General features: G+C 44.5%; 1 protein-coding gene across 4 annotated transcripts in view; it reads left to right on the top strand.

Annotated features, from left to right (window-relative positions):
* The first annotated feature begins 21,717 nt into the window (after positions 1–21,717).
* Positions 21,718–25,732, top strand: part of INPP5A (inositol polyphosphate-5-phosphatase A) — a 234,576-nt gene continuing 230,561 nt past the window's right edge. For 2 of the 4 annotated variants that reach the window (XM_033149334.1, XM_033149336.1), the window contains exon 1: positions 21,718–21,885. In XM_033149334.1, coding sequence (XP_033005225.1) covers positions 21,811–21,885 — 75 coding nt within the window. In that variant the 5' untranslated portion in view covers positions 21,718–21,810. The remainder of the gene's footprint in view (positions 21,886–25,732) is intronic. The other 2 variants (XM_033149337.1, XM_033149335.1) reach the window with 1 other exon arrangement.

Genomic DNA, 25,732 nt, shown 5'->3' with positions numbered 1-25,732 from the left:
GGACAACAATTTAAGACGTGTGCAGATCTGAACTTTCAGCACAATGACATGCTGTGTATGAAAGACTTTAAAAGCACACCGGAAAATATTTTTATAGCAGTGTCTCTGTCTTGTGTTGGGAAATGTCGAGACAAACAGTTCCAACAACTTTAATTCTGATTAACTATACAGTACTTTTTGAGTATTAAAAAAAACCTAGACACACAGAGGAGCTACACCTGTGTATTCAAACCTAGGTCAGATAAATTAACCATGGCAATTAGAAGAAAAGATCAAAGGTTGCTTTACAGTGTAATCGATCAAGTGTCCTATTATCAGGGACATACCTATTAAGCAAGCAAGCGTAGGTATGGCAACAAGCATCTCACACATGTTACAAAGATTAGTAATGGCTGTTTACTCTGATTTTTTTCTTTTCAAATGTTTGCTTCTCACAGTGTGCCTATTGACAATTTTTGTATGACCTAGTCATCCTTCAGATTTGGTAGGAAGACCTGCCCTATTCACAATGCAGAGACTAGTAGGACAGATAAATTGTGCAAGGACCTTTGTTGGCCTTTGTTTATTGCATATACAGGTCAGAATTCCTCCTAATTAAGGACAACTTATTCTAAGACTAGAAAAACTCAGCTATCAGCATCCGGAGCAATGTCAATATAGCTGGCAGTTTTCTTACTTTTTCTTTTTTGGTGTACTGCCCCCTTCTTGTACTTGCCCTCAACTCTCAGCGTCATTCCCTTCCTTCATAATCTTCACTTTCAAGCGACTGTCTGGTTTTCATTGCCAAGGTCATTACGGAGTGTACCTCAGGAGTGGGAATGTCTTTCCATTTCAGGGCCACTTTAGTTTCTGGACAATCTTCCAGTGGCAACATGCCAGAGATGGGCAGAGCCAGAAGCCAAAATGGGTGGATTCTTTCCTCAGTACACCAGGCTAGTTTGTACACATACTGACACACAAGGGCTATAGGGGTTGTGGCTGGAAGTGGGGCAGGGGGACTAGAAAGAATTCTTAGGGCCAGATAGGCACTCTGAGGGCTGCATTTAGCTCTTGGGCCTGAGGTCCCCTCACCCACCCACATTTAGAGGATTTTCCAAGTTGTTCTCAATATACATCCACCAATTTAGAGCAAAATTAGGTATTCATTACTCCTCCCAAATCATATCTAGATCAAGTAATCTGAAATTAATTAATTTAATCCCCCAAAGTAATATCCCACCAACATTTCTCCAATGAAAACAGGGACATCCCATTCTATAATTATAATTTTACTATTGATAACCCACACATCTTATAGGGTTACCTCAGCACTCTGGCCAGCTTCCAACATATGGAAAAACATAATTAAACATTAAAAACAAAAAGCCTTCCCTATACAGGATTGCCTTTAGACGGCTCGGGGGTCAGATAACTCCATACCCTCCAACGTTTCTCCAATGAAAATAGGGACATCCTAAGGAAAAGCGGAACATTCCAAGATCAAATCAGAAACTGGGATGGCTTCTCTAAATCAGGGACGTCCCTGGAAAATAGGGAAACTTGGAGGCTCTGTAACCAGGAAAACCACCCTTTCACCCACACCAATTGAATTTCCCCTGGAGTCATTATCACTCAGAAACACACACTTAGAGCACTTAGAAAACGTTTTTGGACTCCATAGGCCCACCCCTGTGGTTTAATGAGAATGCAAACTAAGGGTGGAATCATATACACACAAACCCATGCTCAAGCCCCACGTAAAACAATAGGACTTGTTGTTGTTGTTTAGTCGTGTCTGACTCTTCGTGACCCCATGGACCAGAGCACGCCAGGCACTCCTGTCTTCCACTACCTCCCGCAGTTTGGTCAGACTTACGTTGGTAGCTTCGAGAACACTGTCCATCTTGTCCTCTGTCGTCCCCTTCTCCTTGTGTCCTCAGTCTTTCCCAAGCAATGGGACTTACTTAGAAGTAAACATATCTAGGGTTAATAGGCACATGACTAACTTCTTCTTCATCATCATCTTTCACACATACTGAGATGAAGAAGAAGAAGAAGAGGAGGAGGAGTTTGGATTTGATATCCCGCTTTATCACTACCCGAAGGAGTCTCAAAGCGGCTAACATTCTCCTTTCCCTTCCTCCCCCACAACAAACACTCTGTGAGGTGAGTGGGGCTGAGAGACTTCAGAGAAGTGTGACTAGCCCAAGGTCACCCAGCAGCTGCATGTGGAGGAGCCGAGACGCGAACCCGGTTCCCCAGATTACGAGTCTACCGCTCTTAACCACTACACCACACTGGCTATTTTATTGTGAAACACTGTTCAGCTGCCACACAAGCTGTATGCAGTGGATAAACAGCCTGTTCTTCCTTTGCTATTGTGTACGCTGATTGGAATGAAATCCTAGAGATCGTCACGTATTTTTAAGAAATTGTGAGGGGGATGTAAAGAGCTTTAGCAGTGTGCCAGAATGTGCAATTTAGTTCTTAAAACTCCTCTCTCAACCATGCACCAAGCTGAGAAGCAATACCTTTCAAAACTGTGTTCAGTGCACCAACGAAGCTTTCTCTGAGTGTGCTCGATCAGGTTGTGCCAAAAGGGAAGTGAGGAGCCATAGAAGGAGTGATTGATTTAAAGAACTGGAAAGTGCAATTCTTATAGGACGATATCTGTTAATGAGAAATGATTTCAAGAAACTGTATAATAGTCAACCTATTACACCTCAGGCCACCATCTCATTACCTTTTATGAGCTTGAGCAGGTTCAAACCTGGCCAGCATTTGGAAAAACCTTGAAAAGTTGAAGCAAAAAGAAGAAGACCTTCATTTTCCACCCCTCCTTCCTTCAGATTCCTCTCTCTCAGTCCATAACCTAATTTACACCCTTTTTAGCTCCTTGACCTGGGCTCCTCCTCCTTTAGAATTCCTCTTCTCCCAAGCTTTTGTCTAATTAAACAAACCATGGTCTTTTTTTAAACTGCAAGGGGTATTGTTTTTGTTTGTTACTACGTTATGTATTTTTGTGTTTTTATATTGGAAACCGCCCTGTGAGCCTCAGATGGAAGGCAGTATAGAAATTTTAATAATAATCATCAGGGCTTTTTTCAGACGGAACTCAGTTCTGGCACCTCTCAGGTGGGTGCCATTGTCATTATAAGGGAACAAGGGAGGTGGTCATTGTGAATTCCAGCACCTCTTTTTCTAGAAAAACAACAACAACAACAACAACAACAGACCATTTTCAGTTTCCTCACCGAAGCTGGACTGGAAACTTCTTGATTTCCTGAGGAAATGAGTACTCTAAGCCATCATAGGAACTCCGACAACCAGTATTAAGAGACTTAGCTGCCAATATTTAGACAGCTTTTAATATTAGGTAAACAGATCTGTCTCAGAGTCAAATCCTGGAAAAAGAGAGAACCTCTGGGAAAGAAAAAGCTCTTTCTGGCTTACACACAAAGGAGGAAAAAAGGAGGAACAAATAGAAAGAGTTTTATTGCTGGTGTTTGACACAGGGAGTGTCAAATGTCAGGTTGTCTTTAATTTGCATGTTAAATATCTCTGTGGTTAAAGAAGTTGTCTAACAGTGCAATCCTATGCACATTTACGTAGAAGTCAATCCATCTATAGGGATGCGGGTGGCGCTGTGGTCTAAACCACTGAGCCTCTTGGGCTTGCCGATCAGAAGGTCAGCGGTTCAAATCCCTGCGACAGGGTGAGCTCCCGTTGCTCAGTCCCAGCTCCTGCCCACCTAGCAGTTCAAAAGCATGTCAAAGTGCAAGTAGATAAATAGGTACTGCTCCAGCGGGAAGGTAAATGGCGTTTCCGTGCGCTGCTCTGGTTTGCCAGAAGTGGCTTAGTCATGCTGCCCACATGACCCGGAAGCTGTCTGTGGACAAACTCCAGCTCCCTTAGCCTATACAGCGAGATGAGTGCTGCAACCCCAGAGTCGTCCGCAACTTGATCAACGGTCAGGGGTACTTTTACCTTTAAATCCATCTATGCTCACTGGAGCTTACACACATCAGCATGTTTAGCATTGCAGCCTTAGCCTGATTCATCGGATGACGAAGTTAAAAAAAATCAAACTATTCCACATGATTAGGACAGGTTTAATGGGCAGAAAGGAGTTCAGTAAACTATCATGCATATGATGTATGGCACAGATGCTGGGAACCACAAATATAACTGAAACAGAAGCACTGTGCAGACTGAAGTATGAGGAATGAATTTAGTTGTATTTTGACATTTCCTTAAAAGAAGGATAAAATAGTTGGCTGTGCAGAATACAAATAGTTAACTTGCAGACAATGAAGCACATCATTATACTATATGCTGAAGCAGCAGGCACAGTGAATAATTATAACATAAAAACAGCAGCCTCCAAAGACCACCACAGCCAACCACAAATGAACAACCACACCCTACCTCTCTCATCACCAAAGGAGCACAAGCGAACAACAGAGTACCTGCACAAACGACGCTGACACCAAACCCTACATATATTAAGTAAAGTAGAAACCTTGCCACCCCACCCCACCCATCTCTCCATCCCCCCCACCTCTCCCCCCTTTCTTCCTAATGTCTCAACAAACGAAACTGATGTGTAAAAATGTTACATGGAAAAATACGAGCGAGACATTGCATATACCTTTGTAAAACAAGAAAATCCTTAATAAAAAATATTTAAAAACAAAAAAATCCAGCAGCCTCTCTAAGCATGGAGGTCATCATAGGCAGAGTCAGCACCAGAGTTTGAGGAGACCCTGTGCAAGGTGCCCTCTGCGTCCCCCACCATAATCTTGGTGTCCCCCATCCCATTAGCTTAAGAGGCAGTAGTGTACAGTGGTAGGAATGGGCTTTCCTTTTCCTTCTCATGATTTCAGATCAGCGAGATCTGGTTGCTATTGCTTTTCAGAGGAATAAAAGAAACCAAGGCTGTGCTGAACTTGTTTTTCATTTTGGAATGTCCACTTGGATGGAACGGAATTCACACGTAGATGCCTTAAACTGAGTCAGGCCATTGGTCCATCTAAGCACAGTATTAGAAGCAGCTCTCCAGGGTTTCAGGCAGGGCTCTCTCCCATCCCCTACCTGCAGATTGAACCTGGGGTCTTCTGCATGCAAGGCAGATGTCCTTTCATAGCTTTCCCCAAATCCCACTCCACCTCAAACTCCCAGACCCCTTAGATTCCATCACAGCATAATAGTATTCTGTTTGCTTTGTGATATCTGATTGGCTGTTCAGAATCACGGGACTGAATTGATGGCAGCCATTGTCAACTATTGAAGCATCAGTGGCACACAGCTCCAAATCGTGAGCCTGGGGAGGGGGAATAGTAGCAAACATTTTCTGGGTACACTTTAGTTTATTTAGGAACTTGGCTATTGTTACAACAACCACAAGGATCTAGCTCTCGAAACTGGATGTTTAGTGATGGCCACTAAAATGCCTTCAGGTTGGAGAAAACGTATCCTTAGTTGCAAGATGCGCTGGCGCTTCCTTCACTGCTATTTCAAGCATTCAATAAAAATGATAAGCGCTGCCATTTGAGCCTCCTCCCATCGTCTCCAATGGCAGGATTTATCCTATTTCCCCCAGCACCATTGTGCTTCAAGCACTTAAACCAGCAAGAGCCACAGGTGTATTGTCAAGCTTGATTGCTTTTCTGACACACCAGGAAATGAAATCTTCCATAACATGAAAAGGGTGACAGCTGCTTTTTTCTTTTATTTTTACCTTTTTACTTTTACAGGACCGTGCTTCATTCAGATAACTAAATATGATGGCGTATCCCATTGACAGCCTCTGCAAGGTTGGATTGCCGAAATAAATGTGGAAACCAAACGTAGCGCATTTTAAAAAAATAAAAATCAACAGAAGAATGTGAGGGCCAGATGACATTTTAGAAATGCCTACATAATTAGAGAGAAAGACAGGGAAAACACACGAAAGCTCATACCAAGAACAAACTCAGTTGGTCTCTAAGGTGCTACTGGAAAGAATTTCCTATTTTGTTTCGACTATGGCAGACCAACACGGCTACCCACCTGTAACAGGGAAAACTCTTGTTAGCAAAGGGTGCTGAGAGCTAGTAGGGGAGCCTTTTTTGCCTCCTAGAGTTACAATTTACAGCGTTGTTTAACAATCGATCCCTCTTCACAGGGAACTCTGCGAATTGTAGCTCTGTGAAGGGAACAAGGGTCTCCTAACAACTCTCAGCACCCTTCAAAAACTACAGCTTCCAAAATTCTGTGGGCCATGACTGTTTAAAGGGGCATTATTACAGTGCTTTAAATGTATGGCATGGATGTGGTATTCGTCCAACATGCAACCAGTGGATGGGAGAGAAATGTTTTCTTTCCATTGCCAGCAGGAACACTGGCCTTGATCCAAAACCATGCTCTGAGAAGTTATGACATTGCTGTTCATGCATGAGAGGCTTACAGTTCTGCAACAAAGAAAGCATGTTATGATAAGATTTCAAAGAAAACAGAGACCTGTGAGGTCCCGAGTGTGAAAAAAAATACTTGTGCGGCTTTTGTATTTGTCTGCTCTGCTTTTGCACCGTTATGAATTAAAAGCAACTGAGAGCTGTTTCATTTAAATTTTAAACAGGTGGCTAGAGCACACACAGAGCTTCGATGGGCACTCTTGGCAGCGTACTTACAAATCTAAATAAATAAGCTAAATGGCCTTTAAGGAAGCAGTCTTTGCATTCTGCAAGCCCTTGCAAGCATTAGGTTCTAAGCAACTGAAGTAAGCACAGTATATCAACACTGCAGCAAAATGCTTTCTTCTATTTTGGGGCGAATCCACCTATTGCAAACTTCCTTGCTGCTAGGTATAGTGGGTAGGCATTTGCAGCAAAAAGACAATGAGTTAAGAGGCCTCCAACTCACATGCAGCCTGATCTTGAATGTTGAGTCCTGGAACACCTGCAGGCCTTTTTTTTCTAACTGGCTTGGGAGGGTAGGACTGACTGACTTGACTCCAGCTGCAACAGCTGAGGTTGCTGAAAAGACTCTTGGCTTGGGGTATTGTTAGAGGGTTTTCTTGGGAGGTGGTTGTTGCCGTTTTTGATTTATTTATTTATTTTGGTATCTTTATTTTAGATCTCACTACGATTTATGTGGAAATATTTTGATTTGGTTGTGTACTTTTTATGTTTTGTTGCATAGGAGGATTACGTTTGTAACGTTTGTAATTATGTAATTGTTTTCATGTTGCAAGCCATCTTGACTATGGAAAGGCGGTGTACAAATATGCGCAGATGCTGCTACAATCTAAGGAGAAATTGTGTACTGTATTTCTTCACCTTTGATGAGAGCTGTAGGGGAAAAAAAATACTCTTACGGTACCCATGGCTGGAATTTACTGCTTGCCTGAGGATTAAGCTTATATGGAGGAGGAGGAGGAGGAGAAAAAAAATCTTCTCATTTAGGTCAAGGATTAAGAGCTTAATGTTGGCATGAAAGAGGCTATATAAATCCAAGGAAGCCATTTTCCAAAGCTTTGTGCAATACGGAACTGATGCTTGTTGTACCTGGAACCAGGTACGCTTTGCTCTTTGAGAGATGAAATAGGCAACAAATAGAAAACTTAGAGTGGTCCAATGCAGACATCCCACTTCACCATACTTAACCATGGCTATATTGGTTAGAAGTATCATGCATGCTTTTTCACTGCTTTTTCACTACTCCCTGCTCCTTCCCCTGCCCTGCCCCATCTCACATAGTAATTTACTCTCATTTTCAATTTTGAAGTAAACTATGGTTAGTGTTCTGTCTGTACTGATGTTACCGCTAACTATCGTTAGCCCGGTTTGCAATCCTGTAGTTAACCATAGTCACAAAATATGGTTTGGTTCCAGCTGTGGTTAGTATTAACATTGATACATATGCGATTTGAATCATAGTTATCTCCAAGCGCCTGTGTAAATGGGAAGATGTTAGGGAGAGGAGTGGGATAGTCTTGATAGCCTGCTTATGATTAGGAAATATTGCATTTACACTCAGCCAGTGTTGGAAAGCAGATAAACTTATTCAGGTGAACTTCCTTGCCGATTCCTACCCCCCCAAAAAAATATATTTACATCACGGGATGTATCATCAGTGTTTTCAAAGCCTTTTATTATTATTGTGCTTCAAGAACATATGACTGTCAAGAACTAGAAGACAGATGTGTGCAAGTGCAAATTGGAGTAGCATAAGAAAACTACACAAATTATCCCCTGATTTTAAAGCACAAGAAATATATGCCAAATCATCAGAGCAATATATGTCAGCTGCAGAGTATTCCAATGTGTCCCCCCCCCTCCTGAAATAGGACTATAGCAATGCCTCGTTGATGGTGTCTCCATCAAACAAGGATCTTTGGAGTGGTGTTTTTGCTTCTTCTAATAAAAAGAGTTTTGTTGGAAAAGAACAGGATCAAGGGCTTAATTTTTCACTATGACACAACATTCCTCAGCACTGCTCTTCTGGGATAGCAGCTCAAATCTGTTTTATTTCCAGTGGGAGACAGCAACAAGGAAAATATTGTTTGAAAACAATTTCCCCCTTTTAAAAATACTTATTTCTGCTGTTCTAATCCCATATAACAGGGGTGAGTAACTGGATGCAGCTGGTAGGCTGGATCCTTAACTCTCTCAACACCTGGTCAGGAACTCTTTAGTAGGGCTTGCTGTCAATAGGGCTTGCTATCAGTGCTGATCATGCGGGCCAGTGAACCCCACTTACAAAGGTATACAACAAGGAGCTCCCTTTAACTGTTTCTTTCCAGCCATGTTTTCCACATGTGACATCAGCCGTGAGGTAAGTGGGTGCGGTTTGAAGGAAAACAGTCCCTAGTGGCAACTCTTGGTGCTTAAGATTCTCATTCACTTCCAGGGATAGAACAACTGTGAGCCTGAAAATAAATGAACGCATGGAATTGCTCATTCCATTAGAATGAACAGATTGTTTGTTTTAATTTATTTTAAAAGATTTCTATTTTGCTTTCGTATTCAAAAAGGAAACCAGGTGCTCATGGGAGCATTGCAATTAATTATTGGATGGCAGGTCAGGCATAACCAACATGGTGCAGTCCCTGACTATTTTCCATGCTGGCTGGAGCTGACTAAAGATAAGACTCCAACAATACTGGTAGGGCCGCAAATGATCTGATGCATCTCCACCAGGTACCCACAGGGCAAACAAGACAGGTGCTCCAACAAAGGCCATTGGTGATCTGAGGTCTTGCGACTCTCTTCCTGCAGTCCTCCATTCCCAAGTTCCACCTCCTTGGGCTAAAGACTGTGGCTCTTAATGGGCCAACTCCCTGACCTGCATACAAGCACCTGTTCACCGTTCTATGGCCTCCCACCTGGCAACTTCCCTGTGCTGTTGCGCAGATGTGATAGCACAGGGAGCACTTGGTGAGATGCGTTCAGGAGACACGACCTGTGAAGGTCCTGGCTGAACTTCAGCAAACTCTGAAGTACCAGCTACAGGTTCAATGAACTTTGAACCACCAACCTTGAGCTGTGTTGACTTTGGATCAGCAGAAGCAGTAGTGTGATCCAATTCTGTGTTTGGTGAAACAGTATCTCTAGGCTTAAACTGGTTCCCCATCCCTGTTCTATGCAGACTCATAGCAGTTCTCCATAGGTCTTGCTGTGGCCTACCTGGAGAAGCCAAGGACTGAACTTTGGACCTTTTGTGTGCAGAATATGTGCTCCACCACTAAACTATTTACACAAAAAGCTGATAGATACTTGCCAAGGGCTGCAACCATGATGAAAGTTACAACTTTCCCAGTCTTCAGTTAGGAGCCTCTGTTTTACTGTATTATTTTACTGTTTCCCCATGCAGATGCACAGTCTGCTTTCTTTGTGTGGTGAGCAGCTCATTTTCTCCGGCAGAAATTATTAAGTGAAATCATTCTGAAATTGATATTTCATCACTAACCTGGACCTCTTGGTGGGGAATCTGAAATTGATTATGTAGGGCGAAGTTTTACCCCTGTACAACATCACAATTGCATCACTGCAGAAGCACATGGAAGAACCAAGTAAAGAGTTCTTGCCTAGCATATAATTGACTCTGTGCCACCCTTGTGAAGTTTATAGGCCAGGGGCGAGGGAATGGATGCCTTTAGATCCCCTGTCAGCGAGGGAGCCAGGGAGAGAGAGATGGTCTATCAATTTTACAAATGTACAAAGTAGTCCTGAGGCTGTTTTAAATTATGCAGACATCCAACTTGCCTCTAGAGATTAAAAGACTGTGTGAAAAGACTGTAGGAAGCCAAGCTTGTTCCTGCCTCCTTGGCACAGTAGAGTCTTTAGTCTGTAATGGATGGAGACATCAATTTGAATACCTAAATGTTTTATGTATGGCTAGTAAACAGATAAATAAATAAATAATATATTGCTCTCATTTAGCACTTGCCTCATTGGCTACCAAGGGCAATGTAATCTGATACAATCCAAGTCACTCGGGAGAAAGAATACCAGAGATTTGGTTTTGCAGTACAGTGGTGTCTCGGGTTAAGAACTTAATTCGTTCTGGAGGCCCGTTCTTAACCTGAGGTACCACTTTAGCTAATGGGGCCTCCTGCTGCTGCCGCGCAATTTCTGATCTCATCCTGAAGCAAAGTTCTTAACCCGAGGTACTACTTCTGGGTTAGTGGAATCTGTCACCTGAAGCGTCTGTAACCTGAAGTGTCTGTAACCCAAGGTACCACTGTATCTGTTTATTTGAAATATATACAAACTGAGCCTGGGAGAGCATGCATATCAATGGTTGGGGCATTTATTGTCTTTCCATCTTCTGCCACTTAAGAGGGTGGCTGAGAACTGATGGACTCTGCTGACTGGGAGCAAAGGAGCACAGTGGCAATTTTTTTCCTTTCAGGGTTTGGTTTCTTGCTTCATCTCGCTTTGAGATGAACATCACTAGTAGAACAAAGAAGGATATCTAATACAGTTGATAGAGAAGAATTTTGAAAAAAGGTGGAGACAGAAATGAGTCCCTACCCTCCAGTCTGTAACCCCCGTTGCAAACTGAGCCCAGCTCTCTTCTGAATTTCAGCTTGGCTCATAAAAGCTGAGGCCAAAGGTCAAATGTTCTCTGTCTGGCCTTTGAGCAACCACTCCCCAGCCACACACCCCTCTTCCCATGCCACCCCACCACTACCCTTACTTTGTACACTCCTTGAGTATTTTTGCCTGGCTTTAAATGTGTCCTTGAAAGATAATGCCTGGATAAAGAATAGAGAGGGGTGTAAGAGTGTGTGTAGATTCTGGTAAATTGTAGTGTAAATATATGTGCCTTTTCTGTGCAAAACAGAGACTAGGCCAGCTTGGCATGTCCCCTCTTGCTTCAAACAGTTCTGCTTTAAGAGTGCTGTTTGGGAGAAGCAGCACAAAATGAATCAGTATGAAAATGATTAAAAAGTGATCATGGTAGCCATGAAATCCACATGACACTTCACTTCACAGACTATCGCACGTGGGCTAGAGTGTTGATTAGTGCTATTGCAGATCCATGGGCAAAAGGTCTAATTTAAAACCGTCGTGCAAATTTGACCCCCACCAAGAGATTTGATATTTCTCAAAGGCTGTTAATGATGCAACTGTAACCAGGCATGATTTCCAGAACTGGAGATTTAAAATTGCATTACATTTTTCATAATCAATATAGCAAGATAGTACAAGCAGGACAATAAATAATAATGAATTAAATGACAATAATTAATACCAAGTTTTAAAAGCAGAATAAATGGGTCTTGTCTGCTTTGATTTATACCTGCTAATTCAGGAAAACAATGGAAAATTATAGCAAAGTCCATTGCTACAGAACCTAGAAATAAATTGAGGTGATCTTTCTGTAACCCTGGGATAGGGGCCATTTTTTAAAAAATTGGTTTTTATAATACAAATCTATATTTAAAAAACCAATTACATATCAATATAAAGAGATTCCTTGGAATCTCAGGACTCCCCCCCTCCATCCTTTCCCTGTAGTCCCATTTTAATCATTTAAAAACTGCATCTTCTTCAAACTCTAATTATTACACTACACTACAAGTGATACAAAATCCTGCCAATGATTCTATCTACTTACAGTGGTCTCTTAGATAACTTATAAATTTCTCCCATTCTTTTTATATAGTTTTTCTCCTCTTGATTCCTGAGTTTTCCAGTCAAGTTTGCCATTTCAGCATAGTCAATCAGCTTGGTTTGCCATTCTTCTCTGGTCGGAACTGTATCTTCCTTCCATCTCTGAGCTAGTAGCATCCGGGCGGCTGTTGTTCCACACATGAAAGGTCTTTTCTAGTTGGATAGGAGACATTTTTTCGCCCAGAGGGCAGCGTTGCCTCATGGGCAACATTCTTGGGGTCACGTGTACTTTTGAACAGTAGGTTATGTGACACGCACACCCCTCCATCCCTCATCCAAGCGAGCACAGAGGGAAGACGACGAGGGAGAGTCAAGGATTGGACAGAGAGGCCAGGAGGCCCCAGGACTGTAGCTCACCACTCCTGCCCTAAGTATATGCAATTCACTTCTGACAGCCCAATCCTGACTTGCCTCACAAGGGGCCTCTCCAGACTGTTTTTGTTGTTGTCGTCATTGATGCAATAATAGTGCACTAGTGGTGGGTTTTGTTGTTGTTCAGTCGTGTCCGACTCTTCGTGACCCCATGGACCAGAGCACGCCAGGCACGCCTATCCTTCACTGCCTCTTGCAGTTTGGCCAAACTCATGTTAGTAGCTTCGAGAACACTGTCCAACCATCTCATCCTCTGTCGTCCCCTTCTCCTTGTGCCCTCCATCTTTCCCAACATCAGGGTCTTTTCCAGGGAGTCTTCCCTTCTCATGAGGTGGCCAAAGTACTGGAGCCTCAACTTCAGGATCTGCCTGAAGTGGTGGGTTTATACCTGCTGAAATGCTCTGGAGCAAAGGCATTCCATTTAAGTTAGGCTCGTGCTTGTGGTGGGCAGGGCTGAAGGCAAAAGTGGGTGGAGCAACAGAGGTGACTCTTACCTTACTTTCACATTAAGCTACATTCTAGCCACAAATCAGAGGTTTGTACATACATAAGCCATGTGAGTCTCTTGATCTGGGCATGCAAAGAGACATTATGCCAGTTCAGAGACTTTTGGGGAGGGGATGGAGCAGGACCCATGAGGGTGTGACTTGGAGAAAGTCCCCAGAGGTGGTTAAAGAGGGCCAGCCTTGCTGTAGGGAATTGCAGAGTTGCAAAGTTCTGTCCCAAGTAATCCTGCACTGGCCATGATCAGTGGAGATACTCTGAGTGGGCCTTCACAGCATATCTGGGTAGATTCATAGAGGAGAAGACAGATTCTGGCCCAACCACTTACAGCTACGAAGGTCATCAACAGCATTTTGAAGTGGGGCTAGAAACTTAACTGGAAGTTACCGTAGTTGCGTTACATACATACATAATTTTATTTGTATGCTGCCTTCCCACAGTTCAAACCATGCTCAAGGTGGCTCACAACATGAAAACAGTACGTAACTACAAACATATCAAAAGTAGTCATAAACAAAACATTAAAAATACATAACCAAGCTGAACAATTTCCACACAAGTCACAACAAGATGTGAAAAAAGATACAAAAAAGCCAGTAGCAGCAACGCCATCCCAACAAAACCCCACAAACTATATAACAGCCCAATTTTTATTCAGCAGCCTCGGCTTTTGTAGCTGGAATCAGTCCAGGGCCCACCTTCCCAGGCCTGGTGGAAGAAGGCCTGCAAGGCAGGGAGCAGGTCTTCCAGCCAAGGTGTGAACTGCATGCTCATCCTCATCAGCATTCTGAACCTGATGTAGTTTCTGAGAACTCTGAAAGGCAGCCCTGTGTACAGTGTGTTAAATAATCCATCCTGAAGGCATGAATCACTGTGGCTATATAAGAAAACATAGCCGGTACCAGCCATAGCTGATGAAAGGCACTACTGGCATTGCCGTCACCAGATCTAGAATTGAAAAGCACCCCTAAATTCTGATGAGGAATGCAACTGCATCCAAAACAGGCTGCAAGCCTACTCTGGAAATTCTATATACATCCTGACTTAGGCCATGCACCTATATTGCATTGGTGTTCATTGGTAAATCCAGAGGATGAAGGATGCTGGCCAATGCAACACATGGGTCCAGGAGCCCCATGAGTGGTTAAACTTAGTAGGGTACAGTTTAGAAGGAACAATATGTTTTAGCTACAAGGTATTTGCCTTTAGTTAGAAAAGGGAATGTACTAAGGGAATGTACTCCCACTTGCAATTGTTCAATGAGGACTGAGCTACAAAATGCTGAGTTCCTATTGAGGAAGGACAGACAATGGGGAGAATGGAATGGAGTAGCTGGAATCCTGAATGGAGAACATTCCATGCTGCCACATTTTGTTGCCGACCCCACTTTTGCCTTTCTATGAGGATTTCAGTTGTCTTGCTGAACAGCTCCTTAAGTATATACGTTGCTCCCAAACTGCTGGTAGTAAAAGTTGATCAGATAATGTAGAATTAGTTTCCTGAACCTTCGAGTCAAGATGGGACTCTGGGTGGTTTAATAAAAGTGTATATGAATATATGTTGTTTTGCCGGAGAAGGGGTATGTGAGATATTTACTATGCAGTTTGAATTACAACATAACACCCTCTATAATAGTTACAGGTAGGTAGCCATGTTGGTCTGCCATAGTTGAAACAAAATAAAAAATAAATAAATTCCTTCCAGTAGCACCTTAGAGACCAACTAAGTTTGTTATTGGTATGAGCTTTTGTGTGCATGCACACTTCAGCACACGGAAGCTCATACCAATAACAAACTTAGTTGGTCTCTAAGGTGCTACTGGAAGGATTTTTTGTTTGTTTGTTTCGACCATCTATAATAGTATAGCTGGTAACATAACAAGGCTATTTGTGAAATCCCAACAGTTAAGACATAGCAGAAAACACTCCTATCAGACTTGCAGAAAGGCAAGAAGCTTTTGGTTTACAGGTTTAGTAATAGTAAGCAGTGAGTAGTAAGGAATGAGACAGGCTCTTAGGTTATGCTATGCTTTTAATAGGTTATGTTATACTCTGGATTATGTTATGTTTTAATAGATTATGTTTTAATAAGGATGAGAGTGTTGGAGATATGTGCAAATGTGTATGGTAAATCCGGTCTTTGGGTGTTTGATTTTCGTTGTTGTGTATACTGTGTATATACAGACAATGACAATAAATAAATCTTAAATCTTAAATCTTAAATCTTAAATCTAGTATCCCCACCCTTCTAAATGAACACCAACTCAGTCTAAGAGCATTTTAACACATTGGTTTGCATCTGGCGCTGCATGAGCAAAGGTCTGCTCACACTATGGGGTTTCCCCTTCCCTTTATCCACCCTTAGCACCCCCCAAAATATGCTCTGGAGGGTTCCCCAACTCTCTGGAACAGAATTTGAGGGTGCACAAGGAAGCTTCATGGGGGAGGAGGAGAAGGAGAAATTCCACTGCACAAGCAGAAGTATGTTTCTCAAGTGGAACAGCGGCGTTGAGTGCAGCCCATTTAATACATTTCAGTCGAAAGGAAAGTGGATTAGAATGCATAAGAGATGATCTACTAAAATGGCAATTTGATACTTACACAAACTCGCTTAGTGGATATGAATACAATGGCACTGCAAGACATTGGCAGGTGCGGAGGAGGATATTGGTAGTAATATATGCTAGCCTGTGGTCTTATTGTACAGGGTGTTTATAGCAAAACCACACTCTTGCAGCCCAGATGCTGTCCTCACAGTTGCAGGAAACAGAATCACCAAAGCACCAATAAACACATGCCAAATAAATGGGATGCATCCATCTTTCCACCATCTGAATAGTGTGCAGTTAGTTACAGAGCGATCCTACAGATGTTGCACTCGGAAGTAAGTTTTATTAAGTCCAATAGGCATATGCCTTAGTAACTGGGTTTCGTGCTTTGGCCTTAAGAGTGTGAAAAATGAGAATTGGTATGTTATAGCTGCTCTTGGGAACATCCTATGGGGCAAAGTCTTGCAAGTGCAGCCACAGTGATAGTTCAGTACCATTGCCTGGAGGACAGGGCTTGCGACTGTCGTGTGTGTGTGTGTGTGTGTGTGTGTGTGTGGAGTTCCCTTTTATTAGTCACTAAGCTAAGCAACCTATACAGCATTTTTGATAAGAAAATAAAAAGAAGGGGAAATGAAAAGGAAGTCAAAGCAGAAAATCCTCATGTAATATCCCTTGATCTTTGAAATTGCTTCATCGATTTATCAAAGTATATAATATGTCTGTTTAATCAGTTGCTGAGTTGAAATCAGCTGAACTTACTCTTAAGACCCATTGAATGCAATACAATAACCAGTCTTCACCAACCTGCTGCCCTCCAGATGTAATACAATACAACTCCCACCTGTCACATTGGGCATGGCCCACACCTTACAGCAAGCCAGACTACCTGTCCATCTAGCTCAGCATTGTCTACACAGATTGGCAGTGGTTCTCCCCTAAGTGGTAGTCCAGTGGCAGCTAGAGGGCACCAGGTTGAGGAAACATACAATAAACCATCACGCAGGAGCAGTGAGGTTACAGGGAACCAGGCAGAGGGCCTTCTCGGTAGTGGCGCCCTCCCTGTGGAACGCCCACCCAGCAGATGTCAAGGAAATAAACAACTATCTGACTTTTAGAAGACATCTGAAGGCAGCCCTGCATAGAAAAGTTTTTAATGTTTGGTGTTTTACTGTGCTTGGTGGTTTAATTTGTTGAAAGCCACCCAGAGCGGCTGAGGCAGCCCAGTCAGGTGGGTGGGTGGGTGGGTGGGTGGGTGGCAAGCAAGCAAGCAAGCAAACAAACAAACAAACAAATAAATAAATGCTACAACACTGGAGAGAGAGAGAGAGAGAGAGAGAGAGACTTGCACTTGTTAGTCAATATGAAATGGCCTCTGTAAAAATAATTCTGATAAAAGCATTAAATTATCAACTTAACAAAAAGAGAAATGACAATAAAGTCTAATGTGATGGTGCTGGGACATCATAGTATGTAAAGGAGTGCTTACTTTATCAGACCTTCAAATGGCATAGGAAACCCCCCCCCCCAAAAAAACCCCACACATAAGAGAATTGCTATTTCTCAAAAGTTTCCCTTGTTTGAATTGAAGATCCGCTGCACGACAACATCATTATAACATTAACAACTCAGCCCTTTGCTTTTAAAATATGCAACAGCCCACCTCCATGGTTTGCTTATGTGTGAAGCTAGCGATCAGTGCCATGGCTTGTTTCATATTTCTGACTCTGAAAATATTCTGAAAAGGAATAAAAGATCTAAGAACCTCTGGAACCCAACAGCACCAAGAACCTCTCCCACTCTTTCTGTAATTTTTAATATATGAAAAGGATTTATATATAAAGAATTCAAACTAATTCTGGAACTACGTGCCCATGACTCAAATTATTGATTACAAGGCAAGGAATACTGCAGGACACGGAGTTACGTGTGGAGATGATGAAAGGAATTCCTTTAGAATGTGGGTCTTTTTTCCCTTTCCTTTCTTAAGGGCTCACACACCGTCTCTCTGATGGACTGAATAGTATTGATATGCTGTGAGGGTATCTAATCAGAGTGGTTTAGCATCTGCCTTGCATGTGAAAGATCCCAAGTTCAATCGCTGGCATCTTCAGGAAAACTCCTTCCTGAAACCTTGGAGAGCGGCTGCCAGTCTGTGTAGGGCAACCTAACAAGGGGAACCCACTAACGGCAGCCCTAGCACCAAGGTGAGTTAGGCAGATGTGTGAGTTTGGCAGCAGGGTGAGGAGGCCTAGGGTACAGGCCACTCACCTCTCCTTCCATTAACCCCCCTCCACCATACTCTCAATAAAAAAACCCTTAAAAGTGCAAACACAGTTATGCCAAGAGGGGCACTGGGGTATTATTCTGTTTTGCATGACCATCTCTCCTTGTTGGACAGAGGTCATGGGTGTCCAAGGAGCAAGAAGCTCCTGGCTTTCTGAGAACACATTTGTTCCCTTGAGGTCAAGGTGCCAGACCTGAGAAAGCTAAGAGAGGCAGAGACGGTGGTGTATGAGGCGTTCAGAGATGTTATAGCTGTGTCCCACCCCGTGACATTTCCCCTACGGTCAGGGAAGAAATCAAGGTTTCTTGGAAGGAGAATGTCACTCTGAGGACAAAAGAAACGTTCCCTTACAAGGGACTGATTCCTTGAGGGATAAACAGCTACCCCCTCATTCCAAGGATACTCCGCTGGGGCAGGGGAGCGATCCTGGTAATGTGTGATTTTATCAGGAAGGACGCATGTACTTGGGTGTCTGGTGAACATAAAGACCACAGTGCAGATTGCCTGCCTGGTAGAAAGGTTGTTGCCTAGATGGCCTGATATGTAATGCTAGGGAGAAGTCAGTGGTTGTGGTGCATGTTGGCACCAATGGCATCAGGAAATGTAGTCATGAGTTCTTTGAAGGCCAATTTAGGTTGGTAGTAGGATCCTGATGACAGGACCTCCAAGGTAGCTTTCTCTGAAATGCTACCACTTCTACATCCAAGGCCAGCCAGATGGTGTCAGGAGGTGGTGTTTGCATTTGTTACAGTGGGGTAGGAGATGTGAAAATAATGCCAATATATTTCACATCTGTCAACCAGTGCACCCCTTTGCTTTCAGACAGTACATGGGTAGATGAGTCTAAAAAGTCCGGGACCCAAATTTTAACAGCCTTCTAGCGGCTATGGTGGCTTATTTACCAGAAGTAATGTATTTAGTGTGAACTCTAGATGTGTATACTGACTACTAGGACTATAAATGTGAAAGGACAGCTAAACCCCTCCAGGCAACTATTTAAGAGCCCTGGGTTTTTCCAAGACTGGTTTTTCCAAGCACTTGTGCTGATGTCAATGGAATGTAGACTTGTGCTTGATTCTATGGCTGAATAGGGCACAACTGCCAGATACATAATGGAAGATAGAAAACTATCAGCCTGTATAAATTGGGTTTAAACGCCTCTCTGTGGTCAGTAGACCAAGACTCCCATGTGTTTCTTTAGTCTTTTAATAGGTAGTTTGAATTGTTTCATTCTGTACCCAATAACAAAAAGTTATGGCAAAACAGAGCCAAATTTACCTTGAATTTGTGCACAAGGCATGATGTTCTACAGTCCATAAAAATGTCAGGTTCCAGATGAGTCACAGGGTAAGATAGCCATGTATTCAGTATGAGTGTCTGCAAAGGAGTGCCAGAAGTAGGTGGCGCTATAGGTGCTTTCTGTGATCAGGTTCTGCCTCCTATTATTCATATAGATCCCTAAACACACATAATGTATGAGCAGTGCTTGAGCTGCCTTGTTGACTGCTTTAGGCTCCAAAAAAGAACTAACAGGATTTGTTTCTGACTAGGGCCCTGCAATGAGACATGCAGTGCAATCCCATGCATATCTACTCAGAAGTGAGCTCCATTGAGCGTAATGAGATGAGTAAAGGACTGCAACCTTATTTATCAGTGGTGTAGCAGAGCAGGAACATGGGAATACAGGAACTCTGAGAGCAGGAGCAATTACTTCATCTGCCAGTGCAGATGATACTTCATCTGCCAGAGGTGATAATAAGGCTTTCAAGTTTTACTGTGACAGTAAAACAGATTATAACAGGGAAAATCAAGCTGAGTATGTGTGGTGGGCAGAATAATAGTTTGTTAGTTCTTTCCTTTCCTTTGATGGGGTTCCTACTTGTTTGCAAGATCGGTTGCATTTCTAACTAAAGCAATCACCATGAATTCAGTGGAACTTTCTCCTAGTCAGTGATGCTCGGTACTGTAATCATGGGACATGGCTGATCAGAGGTGACCAGAAATTCAAGCACACAAAAGCACTGTGATACCACCCTTTGCTGGACCTCTATTTGATGGCTGCCAGCTGATCCTTGTATATCAGGGGATTGTGTTATTGTGAGGGTGTGTGTGCATATATATGGAGATATTGTGTACAGCTGTGGGGGCTCTCAGGATGAGCTCCTGCATTCAGAATCTACTATGGCTAGTTAAGTCCATCAAAGGCATTTGCATAGAACTGGGCTGCAAATATTTTAGGACAGGGCTGGTAGAGCGTTGTCTCTATGCCTGTCATGTCTCTATACGCCTTTTCTTGGGAGTCAGGAAGCCCTTCTTTTTCCATAGGTATATGAAACAAAAGGAATTGTAGCTCAGTTGCCACTGAGCATCTCCTTCACATGCAGAAAGTACCGGGTTCAATCCCCAGGAGTTTTAGGTAGGATTGGCAGTGACCAGTGCCTGAGATCTGAAGAGTGGATTCCAGTCAGATTATAATGACTCAGTCTCAAGCAGTTTCCCCTGCTTCTATATATCGAAACTGTATTATACGACCCTTAATTAATTCCCTGAATATTGAGAACATCACTGCAATGATGTCATCTGTTTATGCAGAGGCAACAGGAAACCAGATGTCCTGTCCTGGAGATCTCTTTTTTAACTGAGTGCTACACTAACGTCGAAACAGCACGGTGTGCCCCCCCCCCCGACTTTAGTGTAGGACGCAGAAGCCCAAGTTAATATTATGTAGATTCACATGGAGAGAAAAAACATGCGTTGAAACGGGTGGCGGATAAGTTTCATCTGCCATTCAAAAGCACACGAGCGTATGGAAATGTTCAACAATCGGGCAGCGTGCTCCTGCGTTAAACACATCCGACCCGGTGTTGCAGTCGCCAGTTCCACAGCCGCGCGAGTTGCGTAATTCGCTGCCTCTTCCGAAGGCGCGAAGCTGAAGAAACCCTCCGCCGATTACACACAGAGACACAAACACACAGCCCCCCCCCCACTTCAGTGCAGCAAAAGCAACCGCAGGCCAACCTCTCCCTCCCCTCGCAACCCCCTGCACTCGAAGCACGTTTCTGTCGCCCCCCCGCCTCCAACGTCGAAGAAGAAGCCTGTGGCTGGGGACTGCTCGGTCGAGCCTCTCTAGCGGAGCGCCGTCGCCCTTTTAAGACGAGCCGTGTCAGGCCCGTGACGTCAGAGGAGTGCAGAGATCTAGTCGTCGCGGCTGCTGCTCCTCTTTCTGTTATTGCAGGCAAAGGCTGGGAGGAGGAGGAGGAGGAGGAGGACGAGGAAGAGGAGGGGTGGCTTCTCCGGCTGCATCGAGCGGTTCCTCTCCCTGGGCTGCTGCCCCCCTGGAAGCGAGGACGCCGCCGCCGGGCACTGCCCCCTTGCTTGCTTGCTTTCCTTCCTCCCTCCCTCCCTCCCTCCGCCGAAGAGTTTCCTTTGTATTTCTGGAGGGCTTTGCCATGCACAAGGATCCGGCAGCACCAACGGCCAGCGCCAGCGCCAGGAGGAACTTTCCCAGCCGGAGCCGAATGGCTGGGAAGGGGGCGATTTAAGAGCGAAGTCCGCTCTCCCCTCCTGCCCGACGAGGCGGCGGCTGCAGCAGTAGCAACAGCAGCGAGGAGGGAGCCAGCCAGCCAGCGCGGCCAGCCTGAGACGGGGCGCTCAGCCCGGATGCCGGCGCCCCTGCTGCCCCCGGCGGGAGAAGTGCGAGGGTCTCCTCCCTCCGCTGGGGCGCCGCCAGCTGGCGCGTAAGGCGCGGGAAGCTCCTCTGCAGAAGCCCACCCGAGGCGAGCACTTGGGCGAACTTCCCTCGGACTCCTCCCCCCCCCCCTGCCGGCGGAGTGCACGGCCCGCTGGCCTCCCTGCCCGTGATTATTTTCGTGCAATTTGGAGGTGGGGGTGCTGCTTCGTCGTCTATTTAAATATATACAAACGCGCGCGCACAGAGAATACTATTTTGGGCCAGGATCATGGCGATGAAAGGGACTGCCGCCAACACCGGGATCTTGCTCGTGACGGCCAACGTGGGATCCTTGTTCGACGATGTGAGTAACGGGGCTGGGGAGGCAATCGGGTCGGGGGTGGGGGGGGCTCCTCGCGAGCGCCGCGCGCGCAGGTGGGGCCCGATCACCTGCTGCAGATGGAGGCTCTGGGCATGTTCGTGCGCATTGGGCATTGGTGGGTCTGTGTCTCTCTCTTTCTCCCTGCTGGGGCATCGCTGCCGGAGTGTCTGGCGACCATGACCGCGCCAGCCTGCCTACTTCCTTGGTGGCTCGGAAGCGGGGTGGGGGGGGGTGGGGAAGGGGAGGAGGTCGGGGTTGAGCTCGGCGTGGCTTTTCTCCAGGTCCTAGCGCCCTTCGAGTGTCTGCTTCCCAGCGTCGACTTGCGAGGAGAAAGCCCCGCGGGCGGTTGGAGGGCAGAGCGGCTGCTTAGCCCTGCCAAGCCGGAGCCCGTGCCTGCGTGCCAGTTCTGGGGATTGACGCCTTGCGCGTCAGACTGGGGATTCCCTTTGGGCCAACCCCGCTCAGGAAGCGGAGAAGGACCGAGGCGATTCGCGCCGCCTCCCCAAGAGCGCACCTACTCTTGCTGACCCGGCGCGGCCGCCCCGCCCCGCCCCTTCGGCGCTCTTCAGGAAGCCGGGCTCGGGGAGGCGCTTGGGGACGGCGAGAGGGCCGGGCCCGCGGCAAAGTTCTCCCTTTCTGTTCCCTAGCTGGGGGCAGCCGCCCGCCGCTTCGGGGTGGGGGGATGGGGGGGGTCGCAGGACCTTTCCTCCCACGCACTTAAACCCTCGGCGTTACCCTTTTAATTGGTGCATCCTTTCTGCAGCCGGGTTGCCCATAGGTACTTGTGCAGCGTCTTGGTTCCAACAGCTTCTTGTTGTGGTTTCGCTGCAAAACTTGCCCAGAGGCGGTTCACGCACTCTCGTTTTGTATTACACGCGAGCAGGGCCGGTGGTCCTCAGGTATATGATCTGGCGGAGGAATTAGATGTGCGGAACTAGGCACGGAGGAAAGCCCTGAAGTACAGTGATGACCATCATAGAAGCATAGTATCGGAAGGGAGCACCTTGTCCAACCCCTCCTGCAATGCCCAACGTGGGACTTGAACCCACGACCCTAAGATCAAGAGTGTCATGCTCTACCAGCTGAGCTGCTCTGAAATGTTGTGTGTCAAAGTGAGGTGAGGAGACACAAATTGGTATCTGTGGAGGGAGATCTGTGATGGCTGCCCTGCACATACAGTAGTAATCAGTTTGGGTTGTGCTAATCACCCAGTGTGAACAAGTGCTATATAAATGAAGTTGTGCAAACTGCCTTTTCTTTGGCAGTTTTGCTGTTTAGAAACCTTGGAACATTTGGGGAATGAGAGAAGGGTTCCTCTCCCAAAGAAAAAAGTTAAGCTATGTCTTCGTTTTAGTTGAAAGAAGGTTATGCTTTTTTAAAAAAAAGTTGGTTGGAATTGTTAAAAAAAAAAGTCACTTTCCCCAGATACATCTTTCAAATACAAATGCCCGGTACCAAAAATAAAAGGTGGGGAGGGGAGAGCAGGGAAGAAGCGATAGGTTAATTAGCAGACAGATGGCTTCATAAAAAGGTTTGTGCGGTCAGTGAGAAAAGTGGCTGCTAATTGCAAACTTCAGTATATAAAGGAATATGTACTAACGTTTGTTTTTCTTTCCTGTTCTATCTTTGTTTTGTTTTTGCAGGGAACAGCAGGTGCAAAAATAATGTTAATTGTGATGGGTGTGTGTGTGTATCAATTCCTCCAGTGTGCTAGCCCTATTTATAATCATTTTTCCACTGTACCCAGGAAAGAAAGAAATCTTGTATTTCTGTTGGTCAAAAACATATCCACCGTATCTGGGCATTCTGAGTTGTTATCTTGATATAATTTGAAGTAATTTACAAACCAAGAATGATTGGTGTTTATAGATTTTGTAAATTGCTTCCTGATGAGGATTTGTGGTAAAATAAATTCAGGTGTAAAGTCTTTGTTTTAATAAAAAAAAAACTAATTATTAAGTTGCATCCTGGTCCTGGATGTGAACCCGGGGCATATGTTATCGTAACCTTGCTTAATATCTTGTTCCAGATACAAGTATTTGGGTAAAGGATGGCAGTTTTAGTTTTTAATGCCATTTCTCCAGATTAGTTTAAGGTGTTGCATTACCTCAGTGTAAATGGAATGGTTGCATTGAATTTAGGTGGCTGTTCACATTTTAGGGGTCCTTGTTGCCTCCTTTATTACACTGACCTACTGCAACACTTAACAATAGGAATAGGAATAATAGGAATAATTTATTATTGGCCAAGTACATTTTCCAACATACTTGGAATTTGTTTCGGCTACATTGCAATGTAAACATACAGACACTGTTCCTCTCACAATACAAAGAAGCAAAGAAACCCCACCCATATCTTACCTCCCCTTAAGCTATACAACTATGAATTTAACAATTTAATGGCACAAGGGAAAAAACTATTCTTGTGCCTGGCCGATTTTGTATATGAAGTCCTGTAGTAAATGGAAGTAAATCAAGCAGATGATGACCGGGATGTAAAGGATCTGCTACAATTCTCTCTGCTCTCTTCCTAACTCGGGTAGCATAAATTGTCTCTATTGAAGGCAAGCTAACACCAATTACCCTTTCTGCAATTCTTACAGCTCGTTGGAGCCTTTTCTTGTCTCTCTTGGAGGATGTACCGTACCAAGCTGTTATAGAATTATACTTGGGGGTTAGAGGTTCTCCATAGGAGCTTTGTGTGTTTTCTAGGTTTGAGACTGTAGTGGAATCACGTGATGCTTTGTAATAACACATGCACCACTCACTTAGGACAGGTCCACACCATACACTTAAAGCACATGACCTCTCCCAAAGAATCCTGGGAGCTGTAGTTTTCCCACTCATAGAGGTACAATTCATATACAGTCGTACCTTGGGTTACGTCTGCTTCGGCTTACGTATTTTCGGGTTACGTACTCCGGTAACCCGGAAGTGTTTTTCAGTGCGCGGACGCTTCTGCGCATGTCTGTGCGGTCTGCGTATGCGCAGAAGCGCGATATCGAGCTTTGCGCATGCGCAAAATGGATGCTAGGGTTACGTACTTTTCGAGGTACGGACGGCACCCCGGAACGGATCGGGTACGTAACCCGAGGTACCACTGTAACCATTAAAAACTAGTTCCCTGGATTCTCAGGGGGGTGGAGAGCCATGTGTTTTTAATGTGGGGGGTCAGATATGGTTTAAATATATGGTGTGGTGTGGATCTGCCAGTAATCTTTTCTCAAACTGTTATGCAGCTTAGTTCCCTTTCACTCAGGTGCACCAAATGCTTTGAAGCCTGAGAATTGGGAGGAAAATGAGCTTCCATTGGCTTCATTCATTTTCCCATGAAAGAACAAAAAATCCCCGCAGAACATCCCACTAAGTGATCTTAGAAACATAAGGGGGGGGAGAGGCCTGTTTCCAAGTAGTGAACTTCCCAGATGCCTCTGGGAAGTCTCCATGTGGGACATTAATACAACAGCTCCCCCCCCCCCATCATGTGTCTGATATTCAGTGACAAATTGCTTCTCAATCATGGCTAATGGGACTGTTAATGATTATTTCAGCTGAGTCTGGATAACTTGGTGTCTTTCAAGGGCTCTAAAGCAGTAGCCCTCAGCACATCCTCTGCCAGTGAATGCCCTAAGTTAACTATGCATTGTGTAAAAACAGTGCTTCCTCTGGTTTGTTATGAAATATAATGCAGCTCAGCTGTATACAATGTGTTATTTATTTATAAAATTCTCAAGATATTTTCTCATATGTTGATGTGAAAATGCTGGATTAGGCTTTGTTAGGCCAAAATCTATTTACCTAAAAGTTACTAATGTTTAGGTTTGTTTGTT

This window comes from Lacerta agilis, chromosome 5 (assembly GCF_009819535.1).
Source record: "Lacerta agilis isolate rLacAgi1 chromosome 5, rLacAgi1.pri, whole genome shotgun sequence".
NCBI lineage: Eukaryota > Metazoa > Chordata > Lepidosauria > Squamata > Lacertidae > Lacerta > Lacerta agilis.
This window is presented reverse-complemented; position numbering and strand designations above follow the sequence as displayed.